General features: G+C 38.8%; 1 protein-coding gene across 1 annotated transcript in view; it reads left to right on the top strand.

Moving 5' to 3' along the window:
* sorcs1 (sortilin-related VPS10 domain containing receptor 1) overlaps positions 1–25,147 on the top strand; it is a 132,682-nt gene that overhangs the window by 72,631 nt on the left and 34,904 nt on the right. The window contains exons 3-8 of the mRNA XM_076148133.1: positions 1,294–1,393; positions 13,686–13,844; positions 17,531–17,604; positions 22,999–23,063; positions 24,580–24,698; positions 24,906–24,995. Coding sequence (XP_076004248.1) covers positions 1,294–1,393; positions 13,686–13,844; positions 17,531–17,604; positions 22,999–23,063; positions 24,580–24,698; positions 24,906–24,995 — 607 coding nt within the window. The remainder of the gene's footprint in view (positions 1–1,293; positions 1,394–13,685; positions 13,845–17,530; positions 17,605–22,998; positions 23,064–24,579; positions 24,699–24,905; positions 24,996–25,147) is intronic.

Below are 25,147 nucleotides of genomic sequence, written 5' to 3'. Positions count from 1 at the left end.
AGGAGGATAAGCTAAACAGATAGCAATACAGACAGACAAACAGATGACATACATTCCAATACAGACTTTGGAGCACGGGGGGAAGCAACAGCAAAGGCATAGAATTGCATTTGACATATTGCTGGGCTAATCAGTTAATGATTTCCTTATTATACAAGTCAGTTGTATTAAAAGGGATTAGACCAATGATAGCAAAACCATGGAGATAACGTATAAGGTGCAAACATGAAGGTAAGAATAGTACAGTAGAGTTTTATTAGCTTTGATTTCAAATTTGTTTTGTCATTTCCAAAGTAAGGAACTGTACAAATATTACAAAGCTTACACATATACCTTTGGAGGAGGGGAGGAATGGCACGTGTTAGCCTGCGTCTCAGGAGATTGTGACTGTGTCCGTGTACAGAGGATTTCATGAATTCATAATTGGACAAAGTGTGGTGTTCCAGGCAGCATTGTTGAGGTTGGCACTAAGCTATAGCAGATATTGATATTAAGTAGGTATAGGTGCACCAGAATTCATCATTCAACCCTGGGATTAAGCTAACCCCTTAAAGACTATGAGTGCTGTGCAGTAGCTCTCGATCAATGTACAGCTGACATTGGAAATTATAATTAAAACTTTATCTAATATGCCTCTTCAATAAGTGAACACAAGTGTGACATAATCTATTTCATAGAAAGTGACAGAGGTCAGTCAAGGATGCATTAGGAACAGTGTGTGTGTGTCTGGTTTCAGGATAGGATATGGACTAGCTTACTTGCCTCCAGCATACCCAGAATCTATTTTCCTTAGTGAGCCATATCACCTTAATGGGACTGATATCACTTTTGTGTCCTCATATAATGTTTCATTAATGTCAACTTGTTTAACACAACATGTGGACAGTCTGAAGTATTGGCTCACCTAGAGACTTCATAAGGCTTTTCTCTAGTTTCACAATGAATTTGAGTAGCTTCCAGGATTTTCTTTCCTTGAATACCATGACAGACATTTGAGTATCTCCTTGATTATGCCTCATGCCTTGAATGGTTATTTTGACAAATTATTTTTCATTTCTGCCAATAAAGCCCCCCCCCCCAATTCTAACTAACAGGTTTTGTATAATTCCTCATTATTTCCATGTTCTATTTGTCACACTTATATTCAACTTGTTCATTTCCCATCTCTTAGTGGAGCATGAATTCATTACACCAACGCTCTCACCTCTCCTCCACACTTAATCCTCAAGGGGACTTTTAATTGCAACAAGTACTCCAGCAAGTGTTTATCAGTGCTTTCTGATTGAATTTCAGGTCAACCGACTACGGAGCAACATACCAGAAGCTGAATGACAAAGTGGGCGCAAAAACAATACTCAGTTATTTGTACGTCAGCCCCAACAACAAGAGAAAGGTAACATTGTCTACTTTTATTTTGAAAATATTTTTGATGCTTGGTTAACTGGAATTTACTATTTTATAATTTCTTTCAATTCAGAAAGATTGACAGATTGATGCCGTCTCACTACCACTGCTTGATGTCTTGTTGATTTCCCCCTGCTATGTGAGAAAGATCCATTACACTACAGCCAGTTCTTCCGTTCCAGGCAGTTACCTGGAAGAAAATCCTGCTTAATTTCTAATTAATATCAGCATTCCACTTTTTTCTCTCTGTCTGCCCAGGACTGGTTATTCATAAACCAGACAGAGAAATGGAGGGCTTTACTAAATGTCAAAATTTTACAGAAAAACAGACCAGGATGGGTTCACTTTTACAGCCGTTCTTCTTTTGGTCCATCCATCCTGAGTTTGGGTCAACTGATGGTTGCAGCCATCTGTGTCTGTTCCCCCCTACCTTAAGATCCTTTTCTGCATTGTTCCCTTCACATTACTCCAATCAAGTAGGGTAATGTTCTGAGTTAATTATCTTATTTTCCAGAAATTAAGATAAAATGCAGTCCCACAGCTGTCTGATGAATACCAATCACCCACCAAAGCAGTCTGATCCAATTAGATGGCATGCCAGTGAGGCGGACATACAAGGTTCATTAAAGGTGTAGATTTAAATGTAGATCAACCCTGACTACACTGTAACTGCAATTAAGAAAACTTGGGAAAGAGTCTGAGAATACCACAAACTCTTTAATTAGAAAATAAATGAAAATTTGAGTTGTTCCTGTCATCCCAAAGAGATTTGAGCAGGATTGTTTTGGAGCTAGATCTGGTTGTAAAGCTAGGCACTTCTTGTAGGCCTAAAACAAGTTTGAGGCAGTATACCAGCAAGTGTGAGTACTATCGCTTCATCTGTATTCTGGTCTATTTGGGTCCGATTTCTTTAGGGTGTGTTTGGGGTCAGATCCAGTCCCTATATTCAAAATGAGGGACTTCCGGATGTCCACTAGATGTTGGCTAAATTATGAGACCAGTGGATTGTTGGAACGTACAAAAATTTGCTGCAATCATTGTTGGCAGTTTTGATTGTTTAATACTTCATGCTGTCGAACATGTTACTTTGACAAAGTACAGAGCCAAGAAATTGAACTGACCTAAGAGAGAAAAAGACTAGAGGAGGATTTTCCCTTTCTTTTTTGTCACCATTGCTTGTAGATTGGATCAGCAGATCCTTGTGGGTCCTTCCCATACCACATGAGGTGATGGGAGCTTTTCTAATGAGGCACTGCAGTGAAACACTGGGAAAGCACAATAGCCTTTGACTCCAAGAAACTTGTTGGCTCAATAACACCGGGCTTAGCTTTATATGCACAGAGCGGCAAACAGATGAAGACCTGTAAACAAGTTGACGGCTCGTTGATGTCTCTCCTTGCCCAATCACGGGGTCCCCAGACAAACACTCTCGCACACACAGGGATAAAAACAAAATGACAAACACATCATCACACATTGAACTCACACACAAACACACATGCGCATGGTGTCTGCCTCTTTCTGTCATTTATCTTCCTGTCTACAACCACAGTACTCTTTGTCTTATACGTGTATTCAGACAAATGCATACTGCTCTTTACAAATAGTATTTATGTCTGTCTTACACATGCATTTCTGTGTATAAATATAAAATGTATAAAGGTGCAACATGCAATGCAAAATCACTTTTTAAAGTAGGGAGCAAAATAGTAAGCAGCTGTTCCAGTTTTTGGTAGTTGACTGCAAATGTTAGCATAGTCGCACAGGGTTGCTATGGCATTTTAGTGGCTGTTAATGTGTTAGAGTGTGACTGTTATAGCATTAATAAGTGGTCGCTAGGGTGTTTAGAGTGGTTACTAGGTGGTTACACAGGTGCCAAGTAATGAGGTACTAAATGTTAGTTTGCGTTTGTGCTGTGGTGTGCAGTCGTTGGGATGAGGTCCATACTTTCTTGAATCTTGCTTCAAATTGGTTAGAAGTAGTTGAGAGGCATGTTTTCTTGGTTGTGTGTGACATATCCAGGTGATGATAGAGTGGATTATGTTTTTGAAGTAGAAGTAGCGGTTATACTTTCATACGTATATGTATGTGATGACAACACATCGCTGTCCAAAGTCATATCGCAGTTCCATTTACACTCCATTTACACTCATTTCAATATTTCTTGTATCTGGATTGTATCCTGATCACATTGGCCACATACATTTACACTTTATGTAGTGCTTTTGGAGCTGTGTTTTGTACATTTACACCTGCATTTTTACGTGGCATATCTAGCTATTTATCAGATACAGAGGATGCATCAAATGACTATACACACAGACACACACACAGACACACACACACACACACACACACACATATAGTGCAAACATTATAGAGGAGGGTGGTAGAGACTGCAGGTTTTTCACTCTTGTGGCACCCCCGGCATGGCACCATGTGACTGCTGCTGGAGGCAGACAAAGGTCCCTCTCTCTTCTCACATTAGTGAAAGTAAGTCAGGCCTGTGTGCTACAGGGGATAATGGGAGTAAAGTACTTAAAAACAAAAAGAGAGGGAGAGACTTAAAGGGGAAAGGAAGTGGGCAAATAAACTGACACAGAGCAAGTGAGTGTGGACATGTTGAGGGAGGAGGAAAGAGAGTGGTAGAGCAAAAAACAGAGAGATGTGGCCCAGGGGTCAGCAATGGATAAGGCTGCGTAGAAAGCAAAACCATGGCAATTACATAAATTTTCCTATCCTGGCTTCATATTGAGCCAGTGAGAGACAACACATCTAGGTGACACATTAGGGGAATTATTCGGGGTTTTAGCCTGAAATTTTGTTTGAGAGCACACATTGTGATAAATGGGTGGGATGGTGAGTGCTGCTGGGGGAGAAAAAGATTGCTGTCTCATACAAATTGGTATTGGGCCTGATGGTTCATAACAAAGATGGATTTTCAATGGAAGTGAATGAGTGTCAGATGGATTCAACTTCTGCTACCTTACTTTCATTCTGTGAGTGTTCTTTAAGATAGATACTTGCTTTTCTGACAAATGTATGCGTTCAATTGAGCACTTGGTGAAAATCAAGCGTTTTCACAGAAGCCACCCAAAAAGAAAATGTGCGTCATTTGTGTCTCTTGTCTTTGTGTGTGAGCGTGTGTGTTGTCGTTGTTCCCAAACAATCACAGCCTTGTGAATTTTTAGACTGTGCCAACGCAAGTGGGTGAAATATGAATTTACTTCAGATGATTCTTCTCCCACTGTCAAGGTTCAAAGACGCCTTCATTGTTTGGATACTAGTTCAGATGAAAAAGGGATCTTTAATATTGAATGTTCTGTCCTCAAAATGGTGATGTCAAAAAAGCATAGTGGGAAGGCAAACAGAATTTATAAACCATCAGAATGGGGAGAATGTTAAAAGATTCATGATTCAAGAATTTTATGCATACATACTATAAAATAAAAATAGATATTTTGTCTTTTTACAGCTTGGCTATTTTTTTATGTAGTTTTTGAACAGTATCAATAATGATTCTACGCAACAGTTTAATTGTAACATCAAATCATTTCACGATTGAATAGACCGATAACATCAAATTAATAACTTCTATAAAAAAATTGATATTTGTATAATGCTATGTTAATCCAGCTATTGATCTAGCACCGGGGAATTAAGAAATTATGCTTTGTTAGGAATCATATTTACATTATGGGGTTGCTGTACAGTAGCAAATAAAGCTATAAAAGTTAACAGAAATGCTTAGATGTTAAGATCTTGACATCATCCATAGATGTTGCTGATTTAGAAGACTGCCAATAGTTTTGATTACCTGCATATTCAATAGTTATGGACAGATACAGAGAATGGTCATCTGCATGATACACAATTTATCTGGCATATCAAAATGCATTTTCCGACATGAACCACATTTACTCACAGTGAATGAGCCATGCTTTGTTGGCTGGAGCATCATTTGCACACAGTGGCGGTAATGCAATCGAGGACAATTGAATGGATAATGGTATTGTTGGAGGTTGAAAGCAGCTAGGTGGTGCGTGGGGATGCAACATCTGTCAGCCCTGAGGCACAATCTCCAAATGGCTGCCATGAGTGGAGAGGCAAGCATCCTGGAGCCCAGAAGGACAGACAAGGAGAGACAAGCTGAGAGAGTTTGCAACACAAATCTACATAGACGGAGAGAGGAAGTGAGACTGGCAGGGTGTCAGCTGAGGTGATTCAGGCATGGAAGAAAAGAACTGTATAAAATGGGTAGAACTTGTTTAGCACTGAAATCCAATCTACATTGTTTTATACATCTTAACAAGACATTCCGTCTTTTACTTAACTGAGCCATGCTCTCTCTCTGGTGTATCAGTAAGTTTTGGTTTCATGCTCAACTTCGTCCAAGTACCCACAAATTGTGTGAAAGAATTTGGTTAACTGATAAAATGTCAAAGGAATTTTGTTCCTGATGGAACAATATTGGGCTTCGGAAGAACTCTGATTTGTGCTCAGATTAGTCAGAACAATTCTAGGGCTCATTTCCTCTACAAAAAATAGTTGTATGTATTTTTTGTTTGAATATTGAAATTATTTGAAAACAAACAGTTTTTCATGTTTAACTTAGTCTATTTATTGAGCAGTTTCTTCAGTATCTTTAATTCAAGTCTCAATGACATGGCTCTTATACTACTTCAGCATCAGGCCATTGAAATCTCAAAACCAGTAATAAAGAACTCTATATTAGAAACCACCAATGCTGCTGTTATATAATACATATACACTATCATTTATTTTTATGATGAGTTCAGCATTCTCGCATCTCATAGCAGATCCAGATGTCTAAATTGAAAATGCTGGTTAATTCATCAATCCCATCTGCCTTTCAGTTATACATAATTAATATGCAGCTTGTGTTTTTACACACAGGCTGCATACTTTCCAACTTGTGTACTATTTTGAAGGACCAGACCCAATTACAGAAAGGTGGAAACTGACACTGACACTATAACTGTTTGACAGATATGGCAGGTGTTTGTGTGAAATAAAATGTCAGGCAGCATTCAATTAGCTCGAGTTTAAATGCCTTAGATCGAGAAACAGCATTTGTGTGTAATGAGATGGTTGAGGCAGTTGAAAGCACCCAATCGATGCAATGGATCGTACAAAGTAGGAAAGAGAAGGGAAAATTATACTTTTGTCCGTGTCAATGACTTTTTCATGTATTTAAATCCCCATAGTTTAACAGAGTCTTATAGCTAATATTTGTCTTCAATATACAATGGATTCACAAGGAGTCAGATTTAATTTGACAATGTACTAAGCTTGCTTAATTTACATGGTTCATCATAGAGGCCTGTCTTATACTTTTGAATAATTTTACAGTTTTACAACTTATTTCTAATGCTATATTCCCCCTAATTCTCCAAATGTCTTTGGAATTAAATGGTTTTGACAAGACAATGGATAGAAATGTAGGTATCATAGGTAGTTTGAAAGCGACTGACTTCCAGTGGAGAGAAAATTAAGTCTTAAACTACATTTGCTGTGTCCTAATGAGGCAGGAGAATTATCTACTGTTGTTCATATCTTAAATATATTAGAACAGTGCTCTCCAACCAGTGGTCACCAACCACCGGTCCGTGGGTCATTTGGTACCGGGCCGCACAGACAGACCGATAATCAATCAAATATTTTTCAAAAGTATTATTTTGAAAAATAGCTGGAACCATCCATCTGTGCGGCTGTGTCTCATGACCAGAGGCGGACGGAGTACACAGCTTCATTACTTAAGTAAAAGTACAGATACCGCTTGTTAAATTTTACTTCAATACAAGTAAAAGTACTACAGTCAGATGTTTACTTAAGTAAAAGTACGGAAGTACTTGTTTTTAAAAGTACTTAAGTATCAAGAGTACATTTTCTAAATATTGTATTATTACTGCCACAGCGCTTACCTTTACCTATAGAAACCGCCTGGATGGAGTTTTGATGGAATCTTTAATGTTAATACCTTGAAGAATGTAACAAATTATAAAAATAAAATCGTGCTGATTGAATGGGTTTATATGCAAGAGGAAAAAGAAAATGCAGCTAATTTGTGTGTGTGTGTGTGTGTTGTCACACATACACACAAATTAGCTTGGTAGGCTTAGTATTCCTAAGCCTATGTGTGACAAGTTGGGTCCACAACCAATATGCGAACAAACCAGGTGAATCAAGCCTGTCGGTGCCCAAAAACGCTTCCATTTCCAACATCCTGTCTTTGTGAAGTGGGGTTTTCAGCAGTGAGTGAGTGACTGAATAGACTGGACATAAGGAACACACTCCAGGTGTCTTTGTCTTACATGAAACCGGTCAGTGGTCAAAAAAGGTTGGGAACCGCAGTATTAGAAGATGGAGCTGTAGCGGCCACACTAACCACTCACAAATAAGTACAGACTTAAGACTTTTTAGGTAGAATCTTTATATTTATTCGCATTAGCTACTAATTTACATAAATTTTAATAATGGGTTTGTCATTCAAAACACCTAGAATCTTCTAGATGTAAAGTAAGTAAGAAAAATTTTACATTCATTTGATTCCATTACAATTACAATTCTATTACAATTTCATAGATTGTGGAGAACCATTGGTGGTAACACAATTACAAATATGTGATATATATATATATATATATATATATACATATATATAATATTGATGATATAATTACATTTCCCCGGGTTCTTGCCTTTTGACATTTTTAGCTAAATGGGCTGATGGTATCACCATGAGGTGCAGAGACCTTTATCCAGTCTAGCACATGTTTACTACTGACATTTATCAGACTCTTGTGAATACTTGACTCTCTCCTGGCTAGACTTGCTCCCCCTTTGACTGCCCTTTGGCTTCAATTATGAAACTCAGTCCCTCTGGTTTGAGTGCAAAGCGGTGCTTTCTTTCTTTTCCTCCCCCAGCATGGATGTGAAATAATTCCTGGCTTGAAGCATTTGCACAAAATAACTCAAGGACTTGCATACCTCTGACAGCAGGTATATTGTGTCTTATCACACAAATAGTGAGTTTGGTAATCTGATATGTCACATGTTTCAATGTTTGACCATGATCTTTCCTCACTATAACCAAGTTTAGTTAAGGGGACACATTGAGTCCAATTTAAACCCAAGCGTGCCGGAATAGTAAAATCATAGCATAGTAACCTATAAATGGATGTAAATGGACAACTCCAAGTTTTCCCTAATATTTACTTTTATTGAACTATCTTTTTACAAAACATATTATGAACAACCTGAAATGTTTTAAGTTAAACAAGTCCAATTTCAAAAATAAACAATAATAACAATAAGGTATAAATAAAACAACTTGTCAAGATCTAGAAATGATTTTAAATGTACATACATTTCCACATCTGTGTAGTAATGTGAATTGAACTGAATCACTAGCCGTGGATAAATCCCGAAAAACATAGAGAGTTTAAATCTGCCTGGACAGTAACAATTTGCTTTTACTGACAATAATACAGGAGAGAAATAATAATAATAATTAAAAATAATGTGGCTGCTATATGGAGAAAAATTATGATAAATAAGAGAAGAAAAAATGTTCAAAAGCATTTCCAGAGGAAACATGCAATTTACTTAAGGTACCAAGCTGGAAATGAACGTAAAAGAGCGATTTGGATACTGCTGGAAAGCTGGGGAGAGCAAATATAATTTTAAGAAGATCGTAAGGCACTGAAAGCCTTTGACAGACAGAGATGCATGAAAGAATCATTTACTAAAATATCAGATTCTCTCCTCGGAAAATCACCTTTGTTAAACGCTGATCTGATACTGATATGGAAGCTGTGCATTTTGGTGGCGGCCACTTCGCAGGTCACAAAATCGACATGCATTGATGTAGTTTATGGACAATGTATGCTTATAAGCAGCGTAGACTTTTTTTATTTTGCTCTCGCAGGCCACAGCCAAAATGACGTGGCGGGCCGGCCTTGAGTTTGACACATGATAAAAAGTATTCACTTAATGTGCACAGCAGTGTGGCAACATGGGAGAACGGATGTCATTGCACATTTCTGCACACTGAAGCAATGCAGTGTTTGCAAAAGAGACCCCTCAATGAAACTTGGGAATCTGTATAAAATCTCCCTTTTAGGATATCTATAATAGCCACATAACAACATGTGACAGAAATCTGAACAACATGAGACAAGAGAGGATGCTCTTACACAAACTCTCAAACGTACAACTTCGTGAATGATGCAAGGAATGTGAACTAGCCTTGACCTGGTTGTCAATCCTGCTCAACTTAGCTTTGTGATATAAAATTGATTTGAAAAACAAAACAGTAGCTGGCTGGTGGGCTGCTACTGAGTCTGTCAACACAGGTTCTAACCTGTGATGAATATTTTTTTCTCACAAATTGTCTTTGCACAAAAAAACGAAACAAACAGGAAAGAGTCTAAGTTTTTCTTACTTTTACTTGTTTCTTTTACTTGATTTATTTGTATGAATTAATTCACAACTGAGTGCCTGTCACTGTAAAGCCAACATATAAATCTCAAACCCGTTCTTTGTGTTGACCCTTTTAAATGCTTTTCCGAAACTGAACCCACTTGCAACTCTGACAGCAACAAAACTATTTATTGCTGGGTACTGCAGGAAATTAGGCATAGATTTATGGAGGGGAGTCACAGTCCAATTACTGGGTGACTGTGTGAAATGGAAAATATGGAGCTAATTTCATTAATATTCTGTCTCCACACATTTACTGCAGTGGCGGAGTTAACTCAAGTATTCCATACACATATCTTAAATGTCCTCCAGCAAGCATATATGCTTCATTAACCTTTGTCATTTTCAACCTTTTTGCCCTCATAAATTAAAGTCTCTCACACACAGCCACTTTACTTTGTCCCACAGGGTAAGATGTTATTCTTATTGTATAAGTGGGGGAACCCTTTCTTATCACGTAGTCCTGCTGAAAACTATTGTGGTTGACTGAGAAATGGTGACCAAAGATCCAAATCCGTCAACTCTGTTGGTCTAAACCAAACTTGCTAATCAATATTGCTACTACTAATACTAAATAAAAAAGACATCAGACAGACCAGCATCATGCCTTAATCCAAAAGGCATCACGCATTAGGAAAAACAAAGACCTCAAGTGTCAGACAAAACTGCCTCAAACAAACACTTACTTCAGGAAAAACTCAACAGATTGAACTGTGTAGGGCCAACACAGCTCAAATGAAAATAATTGGTTGGAGAACGATTCATATAATACCTATTCATAATTCAATCAAATAATTGTTTCAGCCAGATAATTGACAAAAGTCAGAAAACTAACTCTTGCTGAGAAACGTCCCTTTGTGGCAAGACTAAGGGGGGTTTCAAATTAAAAGCCTGTTTAAAATTAGCCCTTAGTTTTCTTTATAAGCAAGAAAATCTTTCAGTTGAGGGACCAAAGATGTGAGCACACACCACAGAACAATATCACTTTTTTCACAGGCACTAGGTACTACAACTGCTAATTGACCTAACATAAACAGAGCAACAACACAGGATAACTACACACACACACACACACACACACACACACAAACCCTAACCCTACAGTGAATGAAAGGAATAGCTGACAATGGACTGAAAGTCAGTAGCAATTTGGAAAATTAAATTGGAAAACTGGAGAGGTGATTGTCATCCCAAAAAAAGTAGGCAGGTTAAGAGCTTAGTTACTTTAGTTTTGGATTAATTTATGCCAGTTGAATCTATATTTGGAAGTGCCAGTATAGCAGTCGAGAACAACTCTATAATTGCTTGCCTGGGACACTAGAGAAGACCTTGGAGCAACATACTGCAGATGTGCCAGTGCTTTGGGATTTTGTGACAGTGCAGATCAGGCGAAGTATCGGACAAAGGGTACAATCTTGTACAGGTCAACAAGAAGGTTCAAAGAACTGCCTCAGATAAGAATCTTTGAAGTGTTTTGACTCCGAACAGCCCGAAAGAGTTCAAGCTCGGGCAAGGAGGGTCGATTGTCAGGCATTGCTTTTACTGAATAGCGCATTCCTGTGATAATTTTGTTTGGAAAAGCCAACTTTTGTAATTTCAAGAAGGTCACTATTGACTGTGAGTGCAGCTTGTTTTCCCATCCTTACAGTTAGCTGATGACATAATGGGCAGACAAATATTGTCATGTTAATGGGCAGACAAATATTGTTAAAGGCCATATTTAATACTAAAGTGAAATTGCTGTGTGGGATACAGGGACAATTGTTTAACTGCTCTTATATAACAACTTGTATGGACCTGTGCAAGAAGATCAAGTCAGACCTTCACAGGAGAGAAGACACTAGAACTAGTGAATTAGGGTACTTTAACCCCTGGAGTCCGCACCAGAGTTCTACCTGTTGTTACATTGTATATTTTTATTTGGTCCTTTGGTTTTCACAATGCACAAAATGAAGCCCACCCAAATGTTTTGACCTACAGTGTTAGGTGATTGGTCAGGACCATGACCATAATTCATTTTCATCTGTTCATTTCCCAAAATGTTCTCCTCAATTTCACTGTGTACATTTGTGACATTAGAACATGATGATGATGATGATGATGACCACAACAAGGGTGTCAAGGTGTAAAAGGATTAAACCCTGTGTGTGAACCTATAGAACTGACTAAAGAGGGATTATGTCACATTCAGAAATTTCCATATTCCATTTTTTTCAATTTTCGGCTCAAAATACAATATACACATGTTCTCAAACACTCAAAAGTACTACTGCGCCTGTGGGCGCATTCTTCCAACACACAGCATGGGCCAGAGGGACAGTCGGTAATGTCAGCCTCTGGCAATTGCTATGGATCCAGAACCTTATGACTCTCTGTAGAAAATGTAAAATGGCCATTGTGTGCTTTGTGAAACCCTTAATGTACCTGTAATTTACTGTTGATGAAGTATTGAAGCCATTTCTGTGGTATATCTTTGCTGAAGATGCACTTAAGACAGACAAATGTGAAACCTCTAATACAATTACATTTATCGTCCGTCAGTTTAACAATCCTTGTTTTTTTCTTTCTGGGACATCTTGTTCCATCACGCAGACTCAGACAGAGGCGCAATTTTCAGGCTTCCTTGAAAAAGTAGAATATTTTCAGAAATATCAGCAAGAGTAAGAGACATGCTTGTGACCAAAAAAACACAACAAAAAGCAACTTTGCTTTGTCCTTGTCTTTGCCATGTAATTGGCTGTTAAGACAAATTTTTGCCACAGCCATGTTCACCACCTGGGCCAAAAGTAAAACTTCCATCATAAATGTTTTTACCGTATACTGTGTATTCTAGAGTATCAGTGGTGTCATGCACAACTGTCCTCAAGTTGTGCCTGTTCTTTCACTGTCAGTTCTAGTTTTGCAGTGCTTTCAGCCCTGTAGTGATGCTACCCTGAGTGACATAGGGAGCTTTGATTCTCCAATTTGCAGCTTAAATGTGTATCTACGACCAAAGGTTGAATGCACAGCAAAATGTTCTGTCATACTATGACACGCCATGTGAAAATAACTAAATCTAATCCACATTTATTGCACCGACCCTTGAGTATGTAGGCAATGCTGTGATGCAAAGTACTCATTGATTAATACACTGGTGAGCTCCCTGATCACAGCATGCAGCACCACTTAGATGCCAGCAAAGTCAGGAGTTCTGGCTGAGTCAAGTCAAGTCAATTTTATTTGTGTAGCCCAATAACACATGCAATGTCTCAAAGGGCTTTACAGACCCACAACATCAGCAAAATTCCCGAACCCGCCCAAAGCTCTCTAGTTTTGAAAGCAACATTACTATATCACTGCTATTTGATTTAATTAACTTAGCATTAGGTAGGTATTGTTTTGGCTCTTTGTGCAAGCAGTCCATTGTTAAATACCTTTATTTAGGTACCACAGAGATACAGCATAAGGGTTACTCCCAGTAAAATACATGCCAATCATGCAGGTGTTACTTCCTCTTACCCCTAGACTTGACAGCTTGGGGACTAACAAAGCAAACTTAATACTGCTATCAACATATTACTTGTAGACACACAAGCTTTTATTATGAGATCTGGCATCATCTGTGAAAAAACTGACAGTTAATATGACTGCTTTTAGTTTTTCATGTACTGATCTGAGCTACATTGTTTGTTTTGGTTGTCAAACTCAGCACAGCAGAGTTCCGTCACTCCAGCTGCCATTTACCCTGATCTTTGCCCTGTCTCATCCATCCATCCATCTGTTTTGAATTAATGCAGATCATGCTGCTCACTGATCCAGAGGTCGAAAGCAGCCTCCTGATCAGCTCTGACGAAGGGGCCACCTACCAGAAGTACCGGCTGAATTTCTACATCCTTAGCCTGCTCTTCCACCCGGAGCAGGAGGACTGGATCCTGGCCTACAGCCATGACCAAAAGGTTAGAGAATAATCAACAGCAGTTTGTTGTTGCTTGTTTGACTCCAGAGCTGGTATGCCGTGACCCTGAGTGAGATGGATACATTTAAGACTCTGTAACATAAGAGTTAAGAGCAAACCACAAAGTTTATTTAAGAGAAATAAAAATACAGCACATTACATGATTCTGGAAGTTCAAAAATGTCCATGGCTATATCCAGCTCTTTCAAAGGCATGGATTGTTACTGGCACCATCTTGTTCCTTGCACCTTTTTTGAACTGTTAATCTACAAATGCCTCTTAAATCCAAAATCACATGGCTGTTTTAGAGATGTACTCCTAGTTCTGGGTTCCACAAGATTTCTTTTTCATTTAATCAATAGATTATTTTAATTTCTATCTTACCCTGAAACTGGGAGCTGAAAGTGATGAAAGGCTGGAAGGCTAACCCACCAGTGAGTTAGTAATTCAGCACTGTTTTAGGTGAAATAGTCATAAAGATTGTGGTTTACTTGGGTTTGTAACGGTTCATGAAACAGATTCTAAAAGTGCATTTTAAAAAACAAAATGATGACGGGATGGGATATGGAGTTTTTAAGAAATTGATCATTTCAAACGTAAAGCTTTGTGGCTTTTTAATAGAATAATTGTTCGTTTGGAATGCTAGTAACTGTTACTGTGTCAAAAATAAAGACTGTCAAACATCAGCTATCTGTCTATACCAGCGATCAACAATCTTTGAATGCCCTATGCAAGTGCAACATACATGTAATGGCATGGCAGAACTGCATTATTACACTACACTACACACTACACTACATTATTGTGTATCTGACTGCAGATATGAGTACATCATTCGCATTATGTACCTATGTCCTTAATTGTAAAGGGAGGGGAGAAAGGGGGGGGGGACTTTGCCTTGTCTCTCTTTTTCTATTTATCTGTAGAGGACACTCTTTTCTGGCAGAGAACCATGATCTCTGATTTTGAGGTGCTGATCCTCTTCCCAGCTACTTCCTATTCAGCTGCACACGTAGTAGTCCAGTGAATGCTGGAGGTCACAGGTTGATGAAGCCACCATAACTACTTTGTCTGCGAAAAGCAATCTTAAGGTCACAGCCCCAAACCATCTCCATCTTGCGATTCTGTCCATGAAATTCACGAACAGAATCAGTGACAAGGCACTCACTCACAGCTCTGACTTTGGTCCTATAAAGATCGGGTGGTTCATAACAACCGCCCCAGCACCCGGTATTCTCATTGCAACCCCCACAACATACTGCCAGGGACACTCATAAGTCTCCACAGCACATGTAGACTAGGGAAACTCCCATGATAAAGTGATCCCATGATATCCCATGATAACATGATGAATAAACTTAATCTTAAAATCTTGAATGATCTCTCCAGCGTCATTATAAGAGTAAAGAGCTCCAGGAGCAGCTGGTTCTCTTTTCTCAGTTATAACAGTCTGCATTGCTGCTTCAACCATTGGCCACATCCCCCTTTTGAGCACCTGCTATGAAAGTAAAGCAGTAAGCGAAATAATAGCATACATGTTTCTACAAAAATAAAGGACATTTCAGAAAACAAGCACCAAACTGATGCCATGTAACAACTTTTTATGATCCTGCTACCGTTGTAATGTTTCGGTACTAAACCAAGTTGAGTAACAATTTGATTCATTGCTCAGCCATTTGGTACGTTTTTGGGCTTTGTTTCCCCAGGTTTTCATATTAAAGTGAATATAAAAGCTTTGATTTTTAAATGTGCCTTTCACATTCTGTAAGTGGTCTGAAGAATTTAAGCTAAGCTATGGGAACTTGCGATAGATATAGGCCATCTAGATAACAAATTGATAATTTTTTTTTTAAAAGATAGATTCATACAAGTGTGGATTATATCAGGAAGAGTTGAGCAAACTAGTCAGATAATCTGTCTGCCCGGTATATTGTACTGCAGTGACTGGAGACCAGTATGACATTGTTCTGTGCAGTTTCACTGGAACCGGTTGTCAATCTCTGAAGATTAAAATTCACTGATTTTATTGTCCCCTCATTTTGTCAATTCCAGACAAATCCAGATGGAAATTCTAATTATTATAAAAACTATTTCAATTGCATAATTTGCACAACCAGATGACCTTGTTTACACAAAAAATGCATGTGCTGTATACTGTTTCTTTTCATGAATGAAACCATTAATGAAAACATTAAGCCATAATCTCTTTTGTTTCAACCAAATTTTAGATTTTCTTTTTAAATTTAACAGGTGCAGTTGACTCACTCGTTCACCCACTCACTTTGCATACACATACTGTAACACTGGAAGTGAAAATATTGAATGTATTTCAGGTGACCTGTGTTATCAAACCAAAGAAAGACTGACACAACCAAAGAAGCGCTAACACTGTGTAAAATAGTTTAACAGCACATTGTATCTCATTACAAGTGCATACATTAACGGTGATACTAAAAATGTGGAACTGTTACTAAGCAAAACAACGATCAAATATTAAACCTTCCATTCTCACTTCAGTATAGCTTTCATTGTATTGAAATTATGCCTCACTCTTTTTCCTCTGATTTTCATTTGTGTGGGTAAGCACTGCAGTACTGCTTGTCCTTAAAACTCTGACTTTATAACTTTTAACAGAGTGAAACTAAGGTTACAACAAATTGCAACAGTGCAGAGGAGTAGAGGTGGCATCCCCTTAAATAAAAAATAGTGCACGCCCACAGCTTACAAAGCAGGAGAATGAGATAATAATTTTTTCAAAGATTGTCTCAGAATGCCAGGGCGTGAAATGGTTCTCAATTATCCAGGTCATGTATCTAAGGAATCTGCAAAGTTAACACATTTGTGATTTTTTATTTTTTGCAAAGAATGCAGGTGAGTTTTGAGAGACAAAAGAAGGCTTCAGTATTTCATTCTGTCAAGGATTTTAGCTAATTTATGTTATAAAAAAAAATGTGTGTGTATGTATTCATTCATCAATTTGTTAAGAACAAGAGCAAGCCAGTTAGTCTCTCTTAAGGCTTTATACTGAACAGGTACGTATTCATTTGTACATACAATTCACACATATTTTGGATAATTTCTGTGTTAATTATATGACTAAGAAATTTCACTTAGGCAGAGATATGCTGACAAGTGAGAAATGGCCTTACTCAGACCACATTCCATAGTCTGCATCCTGTTTATACGTATTTCACTTTCATAGTCCTGTTAGGGCAGGGAGAATATTTCCAGGTCTCTTTCTTAACCCTGTTCTTAGTTTGTGTAAGTGTATGTGTGTAAGCGTGCAAGTCTGTTGTAGGTTTCAGTGGTAATGTGTGTGAAAGGACACAATGTGTTTGGGTCACTAAATGTCCTTAAGCCATGCCTCTGTAACTCTGCTTTATTTGAATATAGTGTATATTCTATTCAAATTTAGTAGAAGTTGTACATTTTGTGAGCGTGTGTCTGTGAGTGTGTGCATGCATGTGTACTGTTTACTGCCTGCTTGCTTCCACTGCTGCTAGGCTGACTGTGTATATTCATGTGCAGAAAGCTATCCAGAAAAGAATCCTGTGCAAACACTTGGCATTTTAAGGGCAAACACAGTTTTGTAGTAGTTTGGTTCATGTTTAACACAAAACCAAATTTGATCAGCTGTGATGATTGTATATAAATAAACACTCACTGGTGTTTGGTTGTTTGCTTCAGCTCTACAGCTCAGTGGAGTTTGGCAGGAGATGGCAGCTGGTGCATGAGCGAGTGGCTCCCAATCGTTTCTACTGGTAAGTACAGCATTTACGCTGCATTGTTTATATGTATTCACTAGGGGGGGTTTGGGGCTAAGGTCCTTTTTTCCTCACCAATTTAGAATCCCCAACAGCTGGAGTAACTCTGCCAAACTGCCAAATTAATCAAGTCAGCTACATGCTGCCTCCATGATACTTAGGATCAATGCAAGGGTGTAACACTGGGGTGGTTCACAGTATCCCTCCTAAATCCTGCCCCGCCCTGCCTTGATCAACCAGTAAGAGTTTGTAGTGCAGAAACAAGGAATGGAATCATCTGGCCTACCACCCAAAGTCATTTCTTTTAGCAGGCGAACAGTGGGTTGCTGTGGTGGGAGAGAAAGGCAGAGTTGTGAACAAAGTGCAAATCAAATCAAATGTCTCTGTAAACTTATCACTGGTTCTTGATTTTGTATCTGCTTTTGTTGGTTGGTACTTTCTCTCCATTATTCAAGTCATTTCAGTACAGATAATCTTTCATAGTCTGGATAAATACTGAACTGCATTATTGACTGATAATACGATGCTGCAAGAATGCACCTAAAAAAGAAATCCACTGACAAATATGAAATGTAATTTAAGGCAACAAACCTGCAATAAATGCTCCCTTTGTATAATTATAGTATCCTATATTAAATGCTACACATTTATTATAGGCTACTGAGATGTCAGCAACAAGAATAGGGACGTCCTGACGAGATAAAATCCCTTGGAAGTACCAAAATCAGGATTAGAAATGCAACAATTAATATACTTACTGTAAAACATGTTGCACTGCCTTACTTTGTGTTCTTGACTGTGCATAATTGCTTTTACACATCACACGTGCTTCCTTTCTGAGATAAAAGGGCCAGTGGTCACGTCTTCAATAGATGTCTCTAGATATCCAGTAAGTGGTTTATCTTGAAATGTAAATTGCAAATTAAGGTTTTGTGCATTGATTTGGTACAAATATGAATTATAAAACACACTTTAGCCTTCCTGAAGAGGCTTGACCACTACTTCTCAGAAAAGGACCACTCTGTAGTGAAATAGGGTTTTACAATGCTTCCCACTGAGATACAGTACATGGCTTAAATTGGTAGCAAATTGGAGCCATGTATCTCACAGCTCTTGGATTTGGAGCACAAATGCATTATTTGGAGAGAGTTGTATGACTACTGTTTTTTCATTTAGAAGGATAAATCTTGTGATTCAACTTGTGGAATTTCATGATAATGGTGTCTACAACAATTGTTGTTGTTTTGTGTTTCTGTTATGTGTTTATAGAAAGATATATGCATAGAACAAGCAAGACAATGCAGGCGTAGTACAAAGTACTACAGAATCATCAAACTCTATCTAGTGCAGTAGAGAAGTTTTTGCCAAAGACAATTATTTTTGACATTATAAATATCCAGAATGCTAGGATATACTGAGGTACTTGACACGGATATCTTGGATTTCTTTCATTTTTTCATTTATTGCTTTGAAGGCCTGGTTGTGCAATTCCGCCATAATTGATGGTTTGCTTTTCACATGCCTGCAATTACCATGGGGACTTTGATAGAACTGTTGTCCTGTCAGCAGTGCAGCAGTAGGGAGAATCAGAAAACAATTATGACTTTTAGGAGAAGATCATTTCATCCTCTCACTTACCATCTCTGGTAATTCCTTCACCTTCATATCAGAAGTAAAATGCAAAGTAAAATCTCTGTGCTTGATACCATCTTTGCTTGTCCCATGAAATTTGGAATAGTTTAGAGGTTGGTGTTTTGGCCTTCACTATGCTCCCTGGTGGAAATAAGATTGAATCCTGACGGTTTTAATCCTGACTGACTGAATCTTTTACTGAATGTAATTAATACAAAGCATACAATCAAGTATGTGAGCAACACCTCTCATATAGCAACGGGGAGGCAGTGGCTCAGTGGGTAGTGCTTCCGCTTGGGAACCGGAGGGTTGCCGGTTCGAGCCCCTGCCGAGGTGCCCCTGAGCAAGGCATCGAACCCTCAATTGCTCCCCTCCCTGCGAAGGGTGGTAATGTAATGTAAGTCGCTTTGGATAAAAGCGTCTGCCAAATGGTCAATGTGTGTGTATTTAGAACTGACCAAAGTCATAGTTACACCACAGAGAGAGTGAACCAACAATGATCAATGTGGTAATCCCATTTGTCACTTTTCAGTCAATACAAACGGAGAAGAAGTAATTTTTTCCTATGATTGGACCCTTTCAAATATAAATTTTATGACTTTACTCTTCCAGGAAAACACAAGTGAACACTTAAATTTCTCACCATCATGTTCCCAATACCAAATGTCTAACTCAAGGCGTTAACTTTCTGTTATTCTCATCACACCCCTATCTGTAATCTCAAAATAAATGGTTGCACATCCACCTCACAGGTGCCGTCCAACTCACTCTCTCTTTTTTTTTTTTTTTTTTTTTTTTTAGTATGTCAGACCTCTACACTCTGCACATAAGCTTTCACCCCAACAAACTGCAAAGGAACTGTCAGTGTAGTAACAAGCTGGGCAGCCAGGAGTGAAGGGAGCCTTGAGGGCTGATGCTACAGAGACTGTTAAAGTTCTATTTCAGGACCCTCACTGTGTGGTAGTTGTGTTAGGAGCCCTGGTAATGAGCCTGCAAGGGTGCCGATATTTTTCTGTACATGTGGCTACCGGACGGAGGAAGTTGAAGTTGAAAGATTTGCAATTTGTCCACAACCTGATAGCAACCTGAACAGTGTTTTGCCAAAATGGCCAAGATCTAATGTGTGAGGCACCTTGTCAGCTTGAGTAAATGGTATTCTAAATTTGGCACTGGTCACCTCATATTAGAGAAACAAGCAAAGTATTTTATAAAACCTTAGATTACCAAGTATTGGATTCAGTTAAAACGTGGTAAATAGCCATAGCAGTCTTTATCACAGAATCTATTTACTGCAAAGGTACCTCCGCTGCTGTAGATGACTAACGACAGCGAAGATACATAGCAATTTGACCAGGTTAAGAGCTTCCTCGTCCTGTGCAAAACAGGAGATTCTCAATATCATGATGTTCAGTAAAAACAGGAAACTCGCTACCGTTGGTTTGTCTCCTTATGCAGCTAATCCACATGTGTTAATTTTTCTCTTTCTTTTTTCCTCTCTGTGTATAAACATCCCTGTCATGTCAAATGCTTTCTTCAATAACAATATTCAACAAAAAAACACAGTAACTGAGAATGGGAATCAGAATCAGAATCAGAATTGCTTTATTTGCCAATTAAGTTTACACTTAAGAGGAATTTGCTCTGGTCCTAGGTGCGAACATATAACATATAGAAAAGACAACAAGAAACAACATATAAAACAACATATTTAAAACAACATATAGGAACAGCAGCTCGGCGAATACTTAAATTAAAAACACACTAAATTAAATAAGTTAACTAAATGAATACTGATGAATAAGGTGTTAAAAAATGTGCAGGGGTTTATTGTAATAAATGAACTTAAGAATACTGTTAAATAAAGTGAATGTGCAGGGGTTTATTATGAGTCAGTGGAAGACCCGGGCCTTGTTGACAAGGCCCACTGCAGAGGGAAAGAAACTTGATTTGTGGCGTGAGGTTTTGGTCCTGATGGACCTCAGCCTCCTGCCAGAGGGGAGGGTTGAAAACAGTTTGTCTCAAGGGTGGGAGGGGTCGGCCAGAATCTTGCCTGCCCACTTCAGGGCCTTGGAGGCGTACAGGTCCTGGAGGGACGGCAGGTTGCAGCCGATCATCTTCTCTGCACAGCGGATGATATGCTGCAGCCTGCCCTTGTCCTTGGCAGTGGCTGCAGCGTACCAATGGGAGAAAGATTCCTGCAATATTTGAGACTGTGGACAACTCAGTTTGATCATCTCCTTCATTAAAGTTATTTTAAAATTGTAAAGCCACACCTTCTCTCATTGAAAAGCTTTACCCTCACTTCTGCTAAGGAACATTTAAACACCTTTGCAGACTTGCATAGCAATAGGTGTAGTGTAAAAAGACAGGAGAAGGTATGGACAGGTGAAACTGTGCAGTCCTCCCAAAATCTCAGAAACGTATGTGAGTGAGCATGGAAACAATTTGATTGCTTGAATTCCCCAACAAAAGAAAGCAGATGATGTAATGTTAAGATGTAGCAGAGAGAGAAGTGTCTTGCCAAAGCAATCTGTAAATACAACATTTGTATGATCCATCTGACACCACTACAAAACATTCTTCCTATTGGCTCATCTCTGTTCGCTTTATATAATCAATATCCATCACTCACACTTCCAAGTGAGCGTGTGGTGAAGCAAAGGTGTAGATTCTGTGCTCAATTATTTGCTGAGATGTGAATTATCAGTTAAACTGTCTCAAAATAGAGTCAAAAAATCAAAATAAGATAACGTAAAAATGTCCCTGACTCCCTGTTTTGATATTGTTCTTCGGTGAGTGCACTCAAGAAATATTTTGCTTATGACATTACAAATCTCCACAAACATACCGTATCCGTAACTACCTGGCTGCTATTTGCTGATATTTTAGCGAGGGAATTGCTCCCTCTCATGACCATCACCTCAGGCTGTGGTACTTAGTGAAACCTCAAGTTTCAGTAGGTACAAATGGAGGTTTAAGCAAACCACGGCTCCATGAACACAGAGTTACTGCTTGCCTCCTGCTGTTCTTGATTACCTGAACGTAGTAGAAACAATCTGGCTTAGTTAAGTAGGCCAAGCTTTCCACAGTTGTTTCGTCTGGGATACCACTTATACTACTGAGCATTTTGGCAAGAATCCATGGTGGCCTGTCTAGCTCTCTTTCTTTTTGCTAAATTCTATCTGTTTATCCCTCTTTTTTCCCCCCATTGCCAGCTGCCTTTATTTCTCTCCATCGAAGCGTGTGCTAGTTTTTCACGTATTCTCCCTTTCTCATTCTCCGTGCTCTCTCTGCATGTGCTGCCTCTGCTTCTCCTCTGATCCTCCAGTCTTTTTAATACATATTTAATGATGTAATGATTATATGCTATTCCATCTGCGGGCATCCCCACTGTACAGAGGAAATCAATGCCTTTTCCTCTGCTAATGATGTCAGGAAACATCTTCCTCCGTCTTTCTGGCAGAAGAAGGACGTTTTGGGGGCTCTGAACATTTAGATCACAGAGTCGATCTGAGGTCTTTTTCTTTACACTTAAATCTGCTATCCCCAATGAAGACAAAGTGGTGGCTATTCCTGGAGCTGATGCTGATGTTTACCACACAGTTACCGCGCTTGACATTACCTTTGTGTAGCTATAAATGTGTCTGACATTGCCGCATGCAATCTCCCATGTCATACATTTGCTACCGTAGGTGGCATCTGCCCGAAGGCAAAAGACCAATGGTAATGTTCTTGCAAACACATTTGTCTCCCTTTCAGGTCGAAAATGGGTTTGGACAAAGAACCAGGCTTAATTCACCTGGAAACCAGCATCTCTGAAGGACGTGAGTAATTGAAGTCCGAGTTCACTGCTCCATTTTCGTCTGCCTTTGTACTATATTGTGAGCATTGTATTAAAGTAGAGAGCAACTGCGATTCGTGGGGACAGTTCTTCTAAAGGGTAATGTCCAGAGGCCAATGACACACAATCTATTAAGAATGCTTTTAAACGCAAGAGATTGAGTCCAGTAGTACTCGGTGCTCCCGTTGGTATAAAGAAATATCAATTATCGTCCTGAATGACAACCAACACTGAGACAATTTGTTGCTTCTGGCTGAGCTGATACGCTTACTGTGTTCTATGTAACAATCCTCCGAATTGACAATGAATAAATACATTTCTTATGATAGCATAGTTCCTTTACCTTACATTTCCTCGTCTCATTATGAATTATCTTTATTTGTATTTTGATGAGCCTTTGTACAGCTTATATTTTCAAGAGCTTACCCCACCTCAATCATAACACATTGCAAATGTATATAATATAACTGTCCTATTACAAAGTTGGAAAACAAATGCAAATTGGAGACATTGTAACTTTGAAGTGAATGTACAAATTGTTTATTTTAATTATTGTATTTCAATTTATCATCTGATTCTCGTTGAAAATACATCTGAGAAAATTGTTGAAACAGGAAGACAAAAATCAGACTTTACTGAGATTGATAGTTTGCAGTGCAACTTTCCAATCCTGTGTTTTTCAGGTGATGGGGTGAGTTTGTGATTTACATTTAGATCACAGATTGCTTGGCTGAAATGGACACAATTTCCCTCTTGGCACAAGTTGTTTTGGCCAGACAAGAACACAGCATTTGGTTGCAAACCATATCAGGTCCTTTTGAGGCTCAAAGTGATCTCATCAAACTATGTTGTTTGCTGGCATGATCCAAACTAGTTCTGAACCAACTACCCCTTTGATTAAGCATTGCAATTCAAAGTGTTGTATAACGTCCTTGACATAACCGGATTGCCTTAGATGTTTCAGGATTAACATGATGAAATGTTGTACATGCTCAAAAAATGCTACCATACTTTGTTTCCCTGTTAATTTTACCTTCACTCCACACACCTACAGCATGCTTTTAGTGGAATGCATCCTATAGTCTAGGCCTACACAATGAAAAAAGCCAATCATATAAACACACACACACCAACACACACTAAGCTGAGCTAACATTACTTGTATCAGATCTTACCATCACATAGCCAGGGACTATCACAATTGATCATGTGCTTGTAGAATAAGCTGACATGTAGCTGGCAGAGGCTAACATGCGGGGACAGGCTCGTTCAACAAACTCCAATTGAAGGCAGAGAAAGCAATTGGCCTCTCTGGTCATCTGTCTACCCCTTGTGCCCACCCCCTCCCTCACTGAGACTGCTGTATTGACACGAGTAATTCTGGGAGCCAAAAGAGGCTGTTGGCTTGGTGAAGGCTGCCTTTCTTCATTGGCTAATACTAGTGTTGATACCATGGCTTGTTTGTGTGTGTGTTTGTTTGTGTTTGTTTGTTGGAGCAGAGGCACTGTATGTCACCTGCAAGCTGCAGAACTGCACCGATACCAATAAGGGAAAACCATTCCCCGGCTACATTGACCCCAATTCTCTGGTGGTGCAAGATGAATATGTGTTTGTCCAGGTGGGTAATTGTCCAGTTTGGTTGGTGAAAAACATCATATCAGTGCAAGACGAAGAGAGTGTTTGTAGATTTCATTGGACATGGATATTGAAGTCCTTCTGAGACAGGTTCTATTAGTGCAGCTTAATATGCCCCTATGGAGTGGCAAATGCATGATCTCTTTTATGTCTCCAAGATGATTTCATCCAATTGTTCCTTCATCTTAAGGTGTCAACTGCTGGAAGAACAATCTACTATGTTTCTGCCAAGAGAGATGTCTTTACACCCATGAAACTGCCAAAGTACACATTACCTAAGGTAAGAAAAACACTACTCCTGAATTTCCATCAACAGATACTAATAAGAACGTATTGATACCAAAATATAAAGCACTCGGATTAAAGTCAAGTCGAGTTTATTTGTATAGCACAATATCATATACAGTGTCTCAAAGGGTTTTATAGGCCCAC

The sequence above is a fragment of the Genypterus blacodes genome, unplaced genomic scaffold (genome assembly GCF_046128005.1).
Source record: "Genypterus blacodes isolate CSIRO-AG114 ecotype Tasmania unplaced genomic scaffold, CSIRO-AGI_Gbla_v1 ptg000039l_1, whole genome shotgun sequence".
Lineage (NCBI taxonomy): Eukaryota > Metazoa > Chordata > Actinopteri > Ophidiiformes > Ophidiidae > Genypterus > Genypterus blacodes.
The sequence above is the reverse complement of the archived record's forward strand: the minus strand, read 5'-3'. Positions and strand labels throughout refer to the sequence as shown.